This window comes from Bombina bombina, chromosome 5 (genome assembly GCF_027579735.1).
Source record: "Bombina bombina isolate aBomBom1 chromosome 5, aBomBom1.pri, whole genome shotgun sequence".
Classification (NCBI taxonomy): domain Eukaryota; kingdom Metazoa; phylum Chordata; class Amphibia; order Anura; family Bombinatoridae; genus Bombina; species Bombina bombina.
The window spans coordinates 828,919,972-828,937,561 of record NC_069503.1 but is presented as its reverse complement, the minus strand read 5'-3'; the positions used below and the strand labels follow the sequence as shown (position 1 = coordinate 828,937,561).

At 40.2% G+C, this 17,590-nt stretch overlaps 1 protein-coding gene across 1 annotated transcript in view; it reads left to right on the top strand.

The window, feature by feature from the left end:
• Window positions 1–17,590, top strand: part of SMCHD1 (structural maintenance of chromosomes flexible hinge domain containing 1) — a 1,770,687-nt gene that overhangs the window by 69,617 nt on the left and 1,683,480 nt on the right. The window contains exon 2 of the mRNA XM_053715865.1: window positions 4,020–4,095. Coding sequence (XP_053571840.1) covers window positions 4,020–4,095 — 76 coding nt within the window. The remainder of the gene's footprint in view (window positions 1–4,019; window positions 4,096–17,590) is intronic.

The following is a 17,590-nucleotide window of genomic DNA, read 5'->3' as shown; positions in this document are numbered from 1 at the left end:
AAGCTCCTCCTACAAGTAGAGGCGAAGTGGATCTACCGGCTGAATACCTTACAACCCCATGGACTTAACACCATGTTTGACTGGCATTGTTACCTGTGATTTGCTGTTGGGATCCCCTTATTAGTGACTTTTTATGAGAGTCTTAGGTCACATTTAACACCCAGTTCCATTAATGGGTACATGCTGGGTCCCTTGATTGGGTTGAGTGTCCACTATCCATTCCCGTGTTTTAGTCGTGTTTGGTTGGCTAGTGTCCCCTATTCTTTAACTGCTAGGCTATCTTACAACTGTTAGGCTATTTTTGAATACCCATGTTGGGAGTGTCGTCTGCACATCCTCATTAGTTCTGGTTGATTTGGCCTTTTGTGTTAGTATCCTATAATATCATCAACAATGCTGAGGGTGCTTATATTGCTTTAGCTTCAGGGAATTTAGGTTGCTCATGTATCAAGTGTAGGTTGTCTTTTCCTACTAGTCTCTCCTATTAGTTTTTTTCCCTACTAATAGTTTAGGAGGTGCTTAGATACTCTTATAATCCTAGGAGTTTAGCCCATGGGACTGCAAGCCTAGACATTGTTTTTAGCACTAATTGTGCTTTATTTTTTAACATTTGCTGTAGTTTTTATCCCACATAATTCTATATAGATCTGGTTATCGCAGCCAACCTTGGATCCTTAATAGCCCCATATTACACAGCACACAATACTTGGTATCCGCAGGGTTATAATGATTTTATTCACGGTTTTGTTCTACAGTGTGCTGCGATGCTGTGTAAGTATTCCTATGGCAACTGTAATGCTTCGTTGTGATAGGCTGTTGCCCCGCATGTGATGCATGTGAGTGACTTCCAGGTCTTGTACTGAGTTGTGCCGCGCCAGAGGCTGTCGGGGTGCCAGTGGGAGACTTTCAGAGCAGTGCAGGGGTGAGTTAATCTAGTGTTAAGGCAATCTAGACTATGTGTATGCTGCAAAGTATTATTCCTTCCTGTATTTTACATTTGTAGCGGCTTTGCGGTCCATGTTAGTTACGGGTCCTGCAATGTACATTGAATTGGCCTGCTTTTGTGAGGTTAGGCACTATGCCCTCCGTGTCTGTATACCATGTTTCATCTATTTTCTGTATATTAATATGAGTCACTATCGCTTAAGAGATGTATATACTCAGACAGTCTATGTCACTGATCGATGCACTGATGATTTGTTGATATTGTGACGTAGTGGTCACCTTGACAACCGCCTTTGGCGGTTTTTATTCTAATTAGGGGGTGGGGTTATTAATTGTTTGCTTATAAATACATTTCACTTTGTATCACTTGTGTCGGAGGAAGGGGATATATTATCCCTGAAACGTTACATTGTCACAGTAAAGATTGTTGAAAAGTACCAGCAACTGCAATTTTGTTTCATTGCTATTATCATTATCCACTAGCACCCTGGCAGACGATACGGAAGTGAGAGTTTACATCTCTGCTACTGTATGTATATGTTTATATATATATATATATATATATATATATATATATATATATATATATATATATATATATATTTGTTTGTTTATATATATATATAATAGCCTCCAAAAAAGGTTTAGTCCTTCAAGAGCAAGGATGGGTTGAGGCTCGCCAATCCGCTAACAGTTGCGTCAGCATTCCCCAAAGACAAATCGGTAGGGTTTTGGGCATTTCACCTTCTAAATTGCACGGTATAATTAAAAGATTCAAGGAATCTGGTCAAATCTTAGTGCGTAAAGGACAAGGCCGAAAACCACTTCTGAATGTGCTTGAACTCCAATCCCTCTCAAAAAACTTCATGAGTCTGTAATGGATATCCTGACATGGGCTCGGGAATACTTTGATAAGCAAGTCCAGAAGCGCTGCCCACTTTTCTGGGCTCGGTCTCATCTGCGATAGACAGTAGCACAGTGGAATCATGTTTTGTGGTCCGACGAGTCAACATTTCAAATAGTTTTTGGAAAAAACAGCCGTCGTGTTCTCCGAGCCAAGGAGGAAAACTGCCATCCAAGCTTTTAGCAGCGTCAGGTCCAAAAGGCAGCTTCTCTCATGGTATGGGGGGGGTGTCAGTTCTCATGATTTCAAGAGCATAGTTGTGTAAGCAGAGAGTGCGGGTCCTAGCATGGCCTGCCTGCAGTCCTGTGGCACATTTTATGAAGTGCATAGTAAGGCAACAAAGGCCCTGTACAATTGCACAGCTGAAGACATGCATAATGGATGACTGGGGGAAAATTCTGCTTGCTAAACTTAACCATCTGGTGTATTCAGTGCCCAAACGCTTAATAAGTGTTATTAAAAGAAAAGGTGATGTTACACAGTGGTAAACAGTATGTTGCAGTCATCACATCTGAAATGAGTGTATATTTTAAAAAATATATTAAATTCACAAAGTAAAACATCAAATAATGTGTTTTCAATATAGTACAGGCTGAATTGAATTTTCAAATGACTTTGTTTTTTTGCATTTTCCATACTGTCCCGACTTTTTTGGAATTAGGGTTGTAGCTGAAAGGAAATGATATCCTTATTTGAACCCTACAAATATTCATACAGAACCCATCTCATTATCCTAGTTCAAATGCAGGGACTTGTGAAAGGACTAATAACAATTAAGCAAATAAAACTTCAAACCAGCTCTCTCTGACAGAGAGGAATTTCTAAGTTGTTCTTTTGATAGCGTATATGGATGCAACTGACCTTCAGGTGCCAGAGGGTCTGTTATTAGGGTCATTCTTCTGACAGCTTAGAAAGGGCTTGCTGCAATCTGTTAACTTGTTCAAGTAAGTTATCTGTGTAAGTTAAGAGTTTGAGTACTAAGGGAGATATAAACTGTTTGTTGCATAAGGTGGTTGCAAAGTTATAAAGTTATATTTAAATGTTTTGTTTTAAACTTGCTTTTTTTGTTCTTTTTTTACAAAATTCTACCATTTTGAAACGTTTGCTCTTCTGAGGCTGTTTTTGGTAGGAAAGTTCTGCAAGCCGCAGTGCCTGTTTAGTACCTCTGCCTGCCTTAAAAGGATAGTCTACATGAAAATGTTGGTTTAAAAAGATAGCTGATCCATTTTTATTACATATTCCCCAAAACAATGTTATATTAATACAGATTTTACCTCTGTGATTGCCTTGTATGTAAGCCTCTGCAGACTGCCCCCTTATCTCAGTTCTTTTGACAGACTTGCATTTTAGCCAATCAGTGCTGATTTATAAATAACTCCATGGGCGTGAGCACAATTTTATCTTTATGGCACACTGGAACTAGCGCTGTCTAGCTGTGAAAAACTGATAAGAGGCGGCCTTCAAGGGCTTATAAATTAGCATATGAGCCTACCTATGTTTAGCTTTCAACAAATGATACCTAGAGAACAAAGCAAATTTGATGATGGCAGTACTTTTTTTTTTATTGCATGCCCCATCTGAATCATGAAAGTTTAATTTTGACTAGACTGTCCCTTTAACTTTGTTCCCACCCTATTTCATTGTGGCCTTGTGTACTTCACAGCTTGCGTATAGGATCCCCACATGTGATGGCTTGTGGACTCTCACCTACTTATGAAAGAAAACAAAATTTATGTTTACCCGATACAATTTCTTTTGAGACCCACCCTTGTTTTTTAAAAAAAGTTGGAGGCAGTGCCAGTTTGCACTTTACATTGCTTTTCCTTACCTTCTTTTATTTTCTCCTTTCTATTGGCCATATGTATGATCAAGGAATCATGTGAAAGTGGGAGGAATTAAAGCTGTGCTGTGTGGGGTGTTATTCCTTCTTCTGTAGGACTGATCTTTTTAATCCTATAAAAAAAAAACAAAAAAAAAAAAAACCCATTACTTTATCCGTTAAGCATACTTCTTTTTTTTTTTTTTGCCTTCATAGTTTTAATATTGAGCTGTATGCTATTGTGTGGAACAGTATACCTGATACAAACAGTGACTTTGACAATGTTGGTAAACACAGAGAGATGCTTCTTGGCCACTACAGTAACTCATTTGCACTTTTTTTTTCATGTAGGTATTTGGCATTAACTCAGATGAGCAATTTGTTCTTACTACAACAAATAGGAAGACGATCACAGATACAAACTTTAGTAAGTATTTAAATAAAAAAATGGTCATCTTGAGTAATGTTATAGAACATTTGAACATAACACATAAATTTCTTTCATGTAATTGGCAAGAGTCCATGAGCTAGTGGCATATGGGATATACAATCCTACCAGGAGGGGCAAAGTTTCCCAAACCTCAAAATGCCTATAAATACACCCCTCACCACACCCACAATTCAGTTTTACAAACTTTGCTTCCTATGGAGGTGGTGAAGTAAGTTTGTGCTAAGATTTCTACGTTGATATGCGCTTCTCAGCATTGTTGAAGCCCGATTCCTCTCAGAGTACAGCGAATGTCAGAGGGACGTGAAGGGAGTATCACTTATTTGAATACAATGTTTTCCCTAACTGGGGTCTATTTCATAGGTTCTCTTTTATCGGTCGTAGAGATTCATCTCCTACCTCCCTTTTCAGATCGACGATATACTCTCAATTTACCATTACCTCTACTAATAACTGTTTTAGTACTGGTTTGGCTATCTGCTATATGTGGATGGGTGTCTTTTGGTAAGTATGTTTTCATTACTTAAGACACTCTCAGCTATGGTTTGGCACTTTATGCATTTATATAAAGTTCTAAATATATGTATTGTACTTATATTTGCCATGAGTCAGGTTCATGTATTTCCTTCTGCAGACTGTCAGTTTCATATTTGGGAATGTAAACATTTTTTTCAATTGACTACTTCTTGTGATTGCGGATATTAGGCCCGCAGGTGCGTCAAATGCTAAACTTTATTGCGTCATTCTTGGCGCGAAAAATTTTTTGGCGCGAAAAAGTACGTTTATGACGCAACTTCGTCATTTCCGGCGTCATACGTGACGCCGAGACATTTCACACGGCGGCGTCATTAGTGACGCAAGTATGTCATTTCCGGTCATTTTTGGCGCCAAAAAAGACTTTACGTTACGCTGTGCGTCATACTTGGCGCCAAATTTTTTTCATTATTTCAATACCCCTTGTTTGTTTGCCTCTTGCTTTTTGCTTTCAGAGGCCTATGCTATTGCATTTTTTCCCATTCCTGAAACTGTCATATAAGGAAATAGATTATTTTGCTTTATATGTTGTTTTTTCTCTTACGTTGTGCAAGATGTCCCAATCTGATCCTGCCTCAGAAGTTTCTGCTGGAACATTGCTGCCTGACATCGGTTCTACCAAACCTAAGTGCATTTGTTGTAAAGTTGTAGAAATTATTCCACCAAATGTCATTTGTAATAGTTGTCATGATAAACTTTTACATGCAGATAGTGTTTCCATCAGTAATAGTACATTGCCAGTTGCAGTTCCTTCAACTTCTAATGTGCATGATATACCTGTAAATTTTAAAGAATTTGTTTCTGATTCTATTATGTTGGCTTTGTCTGCATTTCCACCTTCTAATAAACGTAAAAGGTCTTTTAAAACTTCTCATTTAGCTGATGAAATTTCAAATGACCAACAACATAATAATTCATCCTCTTCTGATGAGGATCTATCTGAAACAGAAGATCCTTCCTCAGACGTTGACACTGACAAATCTACTTATTTATTTAAAATAGAGTATATGCGTTCTTTATTAAAAGAAGTGTTAATTACTTTGGATATTGAGGTAACCAGTCCTATTGACGTTCAGTCTAATAAACGTTTAAATGCTGTTTCCCCAGGGGTTTTTCCCATTCCTGAGGCTATTTCTGATATGATTTCTAGGGAATGGAATAAGCCAAGTACTTCTTTTATTCCTTCTTCAAGGTTTAAAAAATTGTATCCTTTACTAGCAAAATCTATAGAGTTTTGGGAAAAAATCCCCAAAGTTGATGGGGCTATTTCTACTCTTGCTAAACGTACCACTATTCCTATGGAAGATAGCACTTCCTTTAAGGATCCTTTAGATAGGAAGCTTGAATCTTATCTAAGGAAGGCCTATTTATATTCAGGTCATCTTCTCAGACCTGTTATGTCTTTGGCTGATGTTGCGGCTGCATCGACTTTCTGGTTGGAAAATTTAGCGCAACACAAATTGGATTCTGACATATCTAGCGTTGTTCGCTTACTGCAACATGCTAAACATTTTATTTGTGATGCCATTTTTGATATTATCAAAATTGATGTTAGATCCATGTCTTTAGCTGTTTTAGCTAGAAGAGCTTTGTGGCTTAAATCTTGGAATGCTGATATGACATCTAAATCTAGATTACTATCTCTTTCTTTCCAAGGTAATAATTTATTTGGTTCTCAGTTGGTTTCTATTATTTCAACTATCACTGGGGGAAAAGGAGTTTTTTTGCCTCAGGATAAAAAACCTAAGGGTAAATCTAAGGCTTCTAACCGTTTTTGTTCCTTTCATCAGAATAAAGAACAAAAACTCAATCCTTCCCCCAAGGAATCTTCTTCCAATTGGAAGCCTTCTTCAAATTGGAATAAATCCAAGCCATTTAGGAAACCAAAGTGAGCCCCTAAATCCGCATGAAGGTGCGGCCCTCATGCCAGCTCAGCTGGTAGGGGGCAGATTAAGGTTTTTCAAGGATTTTTGGATAAAATCTGTCCAAAATCATTGGATTCAGAGCATTGTCTCTCAAGGGTATCAGATAGGATTCAAAGTAAGACCTCCTGAGAGAAGATTTTTTCTCTCACGCATCCCTGTAAATCCAGTAAAAGCTCTGGCTTTTCTGAAGTGTGTTTCAGACCTGGAGTCTTCAGGGGTAATCATGCCAGTTCCTCCTCAGGAACAAGGTTTGGGGTTTTATTCAAACCTATTCATTGTACCAAAGAAAGAAAATTTGTTCAGACCAGTTCTGGATCTAAAAATTTTAAATCGTTATGTAAGAGTACCAACTTTCAAGATGGTGACTATAAGGACTATTCTGCCTTTTGTTCAGCGAGGACATTATATGTCCACAATAGACTTGCAGGATGCATACCTTCATATTCCGATTCATCCAGAACACTTTCAGTTTCTGAGATTCTCTTTTCTAGACAAGCATTACCAATTTGTTGCTCTTCCATTTGGCCTAGCAACAGCTCCAAGAATCTTTTCAAAGGTTCTGGGTGCCCTACTATCTGTAATCAGAGAACAGAGTATTGCAGTGTTTCCTTATTTGGACGATATCTTGGTACTAGCACAGTCTTTACATACTGCAGAATCTCACACGAATCAACTTGTGTTGTTTCTTCGGAAACATGGTTGGAGGATCAATTTACCAAAAAGTTTCTTGATTCCTCAGACAATGGTCACCTTTTTAGGCTTCCAGATAGATTCAGTGTCCATGACTCTGTCTCTAACAGACAAGAGACGTTTAAAATTGGTCGCAGCATGCCGGCTCCTTCAGTCTCAGTCATTCCCTTCAGTGGCTATGTGCATGGAAGTTTTAGGTCTCATGACTGCAGCATCGGACGCGATCCCCTTTGCTCGTTTTCACATGAGACCTCTACAGCTTTGTATGCTGAATGGTGCAGGGATTATACAAAGATATCACAATTAATATCCTTGAATCCCAATGTATGACACTCTCTGACATGGTGGATAGATCACCATCGTTTGGTTCAAGGGGCTTCTTTTGTTCGCCCAACCTGGACTGTGATCACAACAGATGCAAGTCTTTCAGGTTGGGGAGCTGTTTGGGGATCTCTGACAGCACAAGGGGTTTGGAAATCTCAAGAGGCGAGATTACCAATAAATATTTTAGAACTCTGTGCAATTCTCAGGGCTCTTCAGTTCTGGCCTCTGCTAAAGAGAGAACCGTTCATTTGTTTTCAGACAGACAATATCACAACTGTGGCTTATGTCAATCATCAGGGTGGGACTCAGTCCCCAAGCTATGAAAGAAGTATCTCGGATACTTGCCTGGGCGGAATCCAGCTCCTGTCTAATCTCTGCGGTGCATATCCCAGGCGTAGACAATTGGGAGGCAGATTATCTCAGCCGCCAGACTTTACATCCAGGGGAGTGGTCTCTCCATCCAGATGTGTTTTCTCAGATTGTTCAGATGTGGGGGCTTCCAGAGAGAGATCTCATGGCCTCTCATCTAAACAAGAAACTTTATAGATACCTGTCCAGGTCCAGGGATGTTCAGGCGGAAGCAGTGGATGCGCTGACACTTCCTTGGTGTTATCAACCTGCTTACATCTTCCCGCCTCTAGTTCTCCTTCCAAGAGTGATCTCCAAAATCATCATGGAACAGTCTTTTGTGTTGCTGGTGGCTCCAGCATGGCCACACAGGTTTTGGTATGCGGATCTGGTTCAGACGTCCAGTTGCCCGCCTTGGCCACTTCCGTTACGGCCGGACCTACTATCTCAAGGTCCGTTTTTCCATCAGGATCTCAAATCATTAAATTTGAAGGTATGGAAATTGAATGCTTAGTTCTAAGTCATAGAGGTTTCTCTGACTCAGTGATTAATACTATGTTACAAGCTCGTAAATCTGTCTCTAGGAAGATTTATTATAGAGTTTGGAAGACTTACATTTCATGGTGTTCTTCTCATAAATTCTCCTGGCATTCTTTTAGAATTCCTAGAATTTTACAGTTCCTTCAGGATGGTTTGGATAAGGGTTTGTCTGCAAGTTCCTTGAAAGGACAAATCTCTGCTCTTTCTGTTTTATTTCACAGAAAGATTGCTATACTTCCTGATATTCACTGTTTTGTACAGGCTTTAGTTTGTATTAAGCCTGTCATTAAATCAATTTCTCCTCCTTGTAGTCTTAATTTGGTTCTGAAGGCTTTACAGGCTCCTCCATTTGAGCCTATGCATTCTTTGGACATTAAACTACTTTCTTGGAAAGTGTTGTTCCTTTTGGCTATCTCTTCTGCTAGAAGAGTTTCTGAGCTATCTGCTCTTTCTTGTGAGTCTCCTTTTCTGATTTTTCATCAGGATAAGGCAGTTTTGCGGACTTCTTTTCAATTTTTACCTAAGGTTGTGAATTCTAACAACATTAGTAGAGAAATTGTTGTCTCTTCCTTGTGTCCTAATCCTAAGAATTCTTTGGAGAGATCCTTAAATTATTTGGATGTGGTAAGAGCTTTGAAATATTATGTGGAAGCTACTAAAGATTTCAGGAAGACTTCCAGTCTATTTGTTTTATTTTCTGGTCCTAGGAAAGGTCAGAAGGCTTCTGCTATTTCCTTGGCTTCTTGGTTGAAACTTTTGATTCATCAAGCTTATTTGGAAGTCGGGTCAGGCCCGCCTCAGAGAATTACAGCTCATTCTACTAGATCAGTCTCCACTTCGTGGGCTTTTAAGAATGAAGCTTCAGTTGATCAGATTTGCAAAGCGGCGACTTGGTCCTCTTTGCTTACATTTACTAAATTCTACCGTTTTGATGTATTTGCTTCTTCAGAAGCAGTTTTTGGTAGAAAAGTTCTTCAGGCAGCTGTTTCAGTTTGATTCTTCTGCTATTAGATTTAAGTTTTTTTTTCTTTCAAAAATGAAAATAAACTTATTTTTTTGGGTTGTGGATTAATTTTTTCAGCAAAATATGGCTGTTTTTATTTTTATTCCCTCCATCTCTAGTGACTCTTGAGTGGAAGACTCCACATCTTGGGTATTGATATCCCATATGTCACTAGCTCATGGACTCTTGCCAATTACATGAAAGAAAACATAATTTTTGTAAGAACTTACCTGATAAATTAATTTCTTTCATATTGGCAAGAGTCCATGAGGCCCACCCTTTTTATGGTGGTTATGATTTTTTGTATAAAGCACAATTGTTTCCAAATTTCCTTTGTTGATGCTTTCTACTCCTTTCTTTATCACCCCACTGCTTGGCTATTCGTTAAACTGAATTGTGGGTGTGGAGAGGGGTGTATTTATAGGCATTTTGAGGTTTGGGAAACTTTGCCCCTCCTGGTAGGATTGTATATCCCATATGTCACTAGCTCATGGACTCTTGCCAATATGAAAGAAATGAATTTATCAGGTAAGTTCTTACATAAATTATGTTTTTTTTTATTTTTTTTATATATTGGGTAATTTTTGGTGCAGTTGTTTTTTATATTTGGTTTTTAAATTAAGCTTAGTGAATATAGGAGCATGCATATATGGTCAACATCAGTTGTTGCCACTGTTTGAAATGAAAATATTTTTTTAGTTTAAATCCATATCTAGTATTTTAGGTTTAAATATCACATTGCTACTTATATTTGAGTAGATTGTAAGATGGTATAAAGCAACAATTTTTTATTTTATTTCTAGTTCGTTTAAAAAAAAAAAAAAAAAAAAAGTAAAATAAAAACTAAATAAAAAGGCCCTGCATTCTTAGCAATCTATTTTTTTTTAACCCCTTACTCCAAATGGATGTAGGTACTACATCACATAGTACTTTACCCAGCATACTGTGTTGATGTAGTATCTACTTTCAACACTGCGCAAAGTTGCAGTCCCATTGTCAGCTTTGACAACGTCAGACGCAACCAGCGGATAGAAGGCATCTGCCATCATATGGTAAGGGAGCACTGACAGTGCTCAGTTACCAGATGAAGGCAGATCCAATACAGGCAATGTCGCTACCTGTATGAGATACTGCCTTGGTTTGGAAGGGTGGGATTGGAGGGGGGTGCAGAATGTTTGGCTTTAGGGAGGGACAGTTTCCTACATTACAGAATTAATTATAACTTTGGTAAGGGGGAGGATGGGCAGAGATTCACTATATATATATATATATATATATATATATATATATATATATATATATATATATATCTACACTACAGAATGTTTGGCAGGGCATAGGGAGTGTCATTTCTCTACACTACAGGGAACAAAATTGTAATAATGTTTAGGGGGAAATTGGGGAGGGTGAGCAGGGAATATATAGATTTTTTTTATTTTATTTTAAATAAGCTGTGGTGGGGAGGAATCTCTACACTACAGAAAATGGGGGATAAGTAAAATAAAAAATATCTCCCCTAACTAAATACTTGCAGAATAGCCGCTAATACTTAACATGGTGTTCAGCAGTTGGAGGGGAGAGGAAATAAGTGTTTGAGAGGGATAAGGGAGATGGTAGGGTAATCGCTACAATGAATAGCCTATATAGCGCTAGATTACAAGTGAAGCACAATCCTTTGTGCCATAGCGGTAAGGGATATATCGCAAGGTTTTGCATTTATCGGGGCTTACCGCTTGTATTACACGTTCAAAGTAAATGTGAGCATAATCGTGATTTACGCTAGAATCATTCCCTCGATTTTAGAGCTGTGGTTAACTGTTTGGTGAAAATAAAAAGTTGCACAAAACACATCAAAAATACATTACAAAGTACAGTTACACATAATAACACGGTCTAAAAATTATATTAAAAAACCCCCAAACATATAGCACACAAGTTATAAGGTCTTAAAGGTATGAGCTCTCGGTGTTAGAGGAAAAAAAAAAGCTGCCAAAGGGCTTTAGAGATGCATGCATACATGTATGTATGTATGTATGTATATGTATATATGTGTATATATGTGTGTACAGTTGTGCTCATAAGTTTACATACCCTGGCAGAATTTATGATTTCTTGGCCATTTTTCAGAGAATATGAATGATAACACAAAAACTTTTCTTTCACTCATGGTTAGTGTTTGGCTGAAGCCATTTCTTTTTTAAGACACGATGAGTCCACGGATCATCTTAATTACTAATGGGATATTCACCTCCTGGTCAGCAGGAGGAGGCAAAGAGCACCACAGCAGAGCTGTTAAATAGCTCCTCCTTTCCCTCCCACTCCAGTCATTCTCTTTGCCTACGTTAGTGATAGGAAGAGGTAAAGTGAGGTGTTAGATTAGATTCTTCAATCAAGAGTTTATTATTTTTAAAGTAGTGCATGATTGTGCTGCTTTGTTCTAGGGTGTAGCTGTAGTCCATATCAGTCTCTTCAGTAGGGCTTTGGTGGCTTTAGAGCAATGGGAACTTGTGGGACATAATTCTCACTGCGCCTCCCATATTTTGATGCTGTCCTACCTCTAGAAAACCTGAGAGATTCTAACTCGGGCTTTTCTCTTCGTTCACAGGTCCATGGGAGGGATAGAACCTCTCAAACCTGGAATCTGCCTTGCTGCCAGGCAGCATATGAGGTAAGTGCTGACTTTTTTTCTGGGGAATTGGAAAGTCTCAGAAATAAAGGAGGGCACTTCATTTATTTTGTACATAAGCCTCATTATTACTTTCATAGTTTCCCCTTAGACATAAGGGACATTTGGACAGTGTTGCAGCAGGCACTGGGGCTTAATGGAAATGGAGTCTCAGAGATAAAGTAGACTCTTTATTTACTTATACATGGGACGAGCCTCATGATTATCGCATAGTCTCCCCTTAGGCATAGGGGACATTTGGGCAGTGTTGTAGCAAGCACTGGGGCTTAAAGATAATGGAGTCTCAGAGATAAAGGAAACACTTTATTTATTTGTACATAGGACAAGCCTTATTGTTATCGCATAGTCTCCCCTTAGACATAGGGGACATTTGGGCAGTGTGGCAGCAGGCCCTGGGATTTATCGGGCAGCGTTGCAACAGACACTGGAGCTTATTGTATTATTACTATAATCGGTGGTTCCACATCTACCGGTGGATTTGTAACTGGAGCCGGCCGAGAGATTTTTCTTAGCCACGCCCACGATGGGCGGATAGTATTTACACGCCATTTTCACTCCACTTCAGGAAATATTGCTTCTACGCATGCGCATATCTCCGCTGCGCATATTCTCCTAGAGAGATTTCCTACGTATCTACCCCGGAGTTTTGTTTGAACAAAGAATCATAGTTTCAACTCGATTCCTACACAGAGGACATAGGCACCTCAGCAGAAGGGCTGCTGAGGTGTAGGGATGTTTCTACGCTCATTTTTAAGCCAATTATTACTATAATGCTTAGACGTTGTCACAGTAAAAAAGTTACAGCTTTATTATTTAAAGAGTAACATTTTTAGTTTTTTCTGCATTCCTAATACAAATGTATCTTTGGATGGTTAAATTGTTTCATTTTAATGTTAAATATGGACCTAGAGCTCTTACAAGTGTCTCTTGCGCAATATGATTTAATACTAATGTGGAGCCACCAATCTTTTTTTCTGTTCCTCATGGTTTGAGGGAACTTTACGCTTTATTCTGAGCCAGCATTTTCTAATGAAGATGCTGTTCAGGAATCTAATGACAATGCTCAATATATATATATAGCAGATTTGTTCTTAAAACGTCCCAGAGTTTACCGCCCCTACATGCAGTGCCCTACTCCTTCTACCACATTTGCTGGTTAGGAGTCTGTTAACAATGGTCAATCTATGCCACAAATTTCTCCTATAGTGTCCCACAAAATGTTTATGGCCCACAAGCAGTGCCCTGCGCTTCCTTTCACACTCCACCCGGAGTTACTCTACATTTTATGCATTATATGTTTTTCCCAAGTGGAAGAAAACATTACTAGAGGAGTTATTTTCAATCATTTAGGGTGATTGATGCAGTAGTGCTATTCCGAATGGTTCTTCCCTGTTACCTGTAAGAGGAAGATACTTCGGGATTATCTGAGAGAGAATTCTCAGACTCCGATAAATAATATCTTTATTTGATTCTGAGGTTTTTTTTCTTCTGTTAAGTGTGATCAGTCCACGGGTCATCATTACTTCTGGGATATTACTCCTCCCCAACAGGAAGTGCAAGAGGATTCACCCAGCAGAGCTGCATATAGCTCCTCCCCTCTACGTCACTCCCAGTCATTCTCTTGCACCCAACGACTAGATAGGATGTGTGAGAGGACTATGGTGATTATACAGTTGTTTACAAGGATTGAGGCTATAACTGTTTCAATTTATTAATTTTCAACTGTCATAGATCTTCTGTGCTTCTTAAAGGCACAGTACATTTTAATATTATTCTAATTGAATTGTATTTCCAAGTTGCAAGTTTATTTGCTAGTGTGTTAAACATGTCTGATTCAGAGGATGATACCTGTGTCATTTGTTGCAATGCCAAAGTGGAGCCCAATAGAAATTTATGTACTAACTGTATTGATGCTACTTTAAATAAAAGGCAATCTGTACAAATTGAACAAATTTCACCAAACAACGAGGGGAGAGTTATGCCGACTAACTCGCCTCACGTGTCAGTACCTACATCTCCCGCTCAGAGGGAGGTGCGTGATATTGTAGTGCCGAGTACATCTGGGCGGCCATTACAAATCACATTACAGGATATGGCTACTGTTATGACTGAGGTTTTGGCTAAATTACCAGAACTAAGAGGTAAGCGTGATCACTCTGGGGTGAGAACAGAGTGCGCTGATAATATTAGGGCCATGTCAGACACTGCGTCACAGGTGGCAGAACATGAGGACGGAGAACTTAATTCTGTGGGTGACGGTTCTGATCCAAACAGACTGGATTCAGATATTTCAAATTTTAAATTTAAACTGGAAAACCTCCGTGTATTACTAGGGGAGGTGTTAGCGGCTCTGAATGATTGTAACACAGTTGCAATACCAGAGAAAATGTGTAGGTTGGATAAATATTTTGCGGTACCGACGAGTACTGAGGTTTTTCCTATACCTAAGAGACTTACTGAAATTGTTACTAAGGAGTGGGATAGACCCGGTGTGCCGTTCTCACCCCCTCCGATATTTAGAAAAATGTTTCCAATAGACGCCACCACAAGGGACTTATGGCAAACGGTCCCTAAGGTGGAGGGAGCAGTTTCTACCTTAGCTAAGCGTACCACTATCCCGGTGGAGGATAGCTGTGCTTTTTCAGATCCAATGGATAAAAAGTTAGAGGGTTACCTTAAGAAAATGTTTGTTCAACAAGGTTTTATATTGCAACCCCTTGCATGCATTGCGCCGATCACGGCTGCAGCGGCATTCTGGATTGAGTCTCTGGAAGAGAACATTGGTTCAGCTACTCTGGACGACATTACGGACAGGCTTAGAGTCCTTAAACTAGCTAATTCATTAATTTCGGAGGCCGTAGTACATCTTACTAAACTTACGGCGAAAAATTCAGGATTCGCCATTCAGGCACGCAGGGCGCTGTGGCTAAAATCCTGGTCAGCTGATGTTACTTCTAAGTCTAAATTGCTTAATATACCTTTCAAAGGGCAGACCTTATTCGGGCCCGGGTTGAAAGAGATTATCGCTGACATTACAGGAGGTAAAGGCCATGCCCTGCCTCAGGACAAAGCCAAGCCAAGACTAGACAGTCTAATTTTCGTTCCTTTCGTAATTTCAAAGCAGGAGCAGCATCAACTTCCTCTGCACCAAAACAGGAAGGAGCTGTTGCTCGCTACAGACAAGGCTGGAAACCTAACCAGTCCTGGAACAAGGGCAAGCAGACTAGGAAACCTGCTGCTACCCCTAAAACAGCATGAATTGAGGGCCCCCGATCCGGGATCGGATCTAGTGGGGGGCAGACTTTCTCTCTTCGCCCAGGCTTGGGCAAGAGATGTTCAGGATCCCTGGGCGCTAGAGATAATATCTCAGGGATACCTTCTGGACTTCAAATACTCTCCTCCAAGAGAGAGATTTCATCTGTCAAGATTGTCAACAATCCAGACAAAGAAAGAGGCGTTTCTACGCTGCGTACAAGAGCTCTTGTTAATGGGAGTAATCCATCCAGTTCCACGATCGGAACAGGGACAGGGGTTTTACTCAAATCTGTTTGTGGTTCCCAAAAAAGAGGGAACTTTCAGACCAATCCTGGACTTAAAGATCCTAAACAAATTCCTAAGAGCTCCATCGTTCAAGATGGAGACTATTCGGACAATTTTACCTATGATCCAAGAGGGTCAATACATGACCACTGTAGATTTAAAAGATGCTTACCTTCACATACCGATTCACAAAGATCATTATCGGTACCTAAGGTTTGCCTTCCTAGACAGGCATTACCAGTTTGTGGCTCTTCCATTCGGATTGGCTACAGCTCCAAGAATCTTCACAAAGGTTCTGGGTGCTCTTCTGGCGGTACTAGGACCGCGGGGAATCTCGGTAGCTCCATACCTAGACGACATTCTGATACAAGCTTCAAGCTTTCAAACTGCCAAGTCTCATACAGAGTTAGTGCTGGCATTTCTAAGGTCACATGGATGGAAGGTGAAGGAAAAGAAAAGTTTACTCGTTCCACTCACAAGAGTTCCCTTCCTGGGGACTCTTATAGATTCTGTAGAAATGAAGATTTACCTGACAGAGGACAGGCTAACAAGACTTCAAAGTGCTTGCCGCACCCTTCATTCCATTCAACACCCGTCAGTGGCTCAATGCATGGAGGTAATCGGCTTAATGGTAGCGGCAATGGACATAATACCCTTTGCCCGCTTACACCTCAGACCACTGCAACTGTGCATGCTAAGTCAGTGGAATGGGGATTACTCAGACTTATCCCCTTCTCTGAATCTGGATCAAGAGACCAGAAATTCTCTTCTATGGTGGCTTTCTCGGCCACATCTGTCCAGGGGGATGCCATTCAGCAGACCAGACTGGACAATTGTAACAACAGACGCCAGCCTTCTAGGTTGGGGTGCCGTCTGGAATTCTCTGAAGGCTCAGGGACAATGGAGTCAGGAGGAGAGTCTCCTGCCAATAAACATTCTGGAATTGAGAGCAGTTCTCAATGCCCTCCTGGCTTGGCCCCAGTTGACAACTCGGGGGTTCATCAGGTTTCAGTCGGACAACATCACGACTGTAGCTTACATCAACCATCAGGGAGGGACAAGAAGCTCCCTAGCTATGATGGAAGTATCAAAGATAATTTGCTGGGCAGAGTCTCACTCTTGCCACCTGTCAGCAATCCACATCCCGGGAGTGGAGAACTGGGAGGCGGATTTCTTAAGTCGTCAGACTTTTCATCCGGGGGAGTGGGAACTTCATCCGGAGGTCTTTGCCCAAATACTTCGACGTTGGGGCAAACCAGAGATAGATCTCATGGCGTCTCGACAGAACGCCAAGCTTCCTCGTTACGGGTCCAGATCCAGGGATCCAGGAGCAGTCCTGATAGATGCTCTGACAGCACCTTGGGACTTCAGGATGGCTTACGTGTTTCCACCCTTCCTGTTGCTTCCTCGATTGATTGCCAGAATCAAACAAGAGAGAGCATCAGTGATTCTAATAGCACCTGCGTGGCCACGCAGGACTTGGTATGCAGACCTGGTGGACATGTCATCCTGTCCACCTTGGTCTCTACCTCTGAAACAGGACCTTCTGATACAGGGTCCCTTCAAACATCAAAATCTAACTTCTCTGAAGCTGACTGCTTGGAAATTGAACGCTTGATTTTATCAAGACGTGGATTTTCTGAGTCAGTTATTGATACCTTAATACAGGCTAGGAAACCTGTTACCAGAAAGATTTACCATAAGATATGGCGTAAATACCTATATTGGTGTGAATCCAAAGGTTACTCTTGGAGTAAGGTTAGGATTCCTAGGATATTGTCTTTTCTACAAGAAGGTTTAGAAAAGGGTTTATCTGCTAGTTCATTAAAGGGACAGATCTCAGCTCTGTCCATTCTGTTACACAAACGTCTGTCAGAAGTTCCT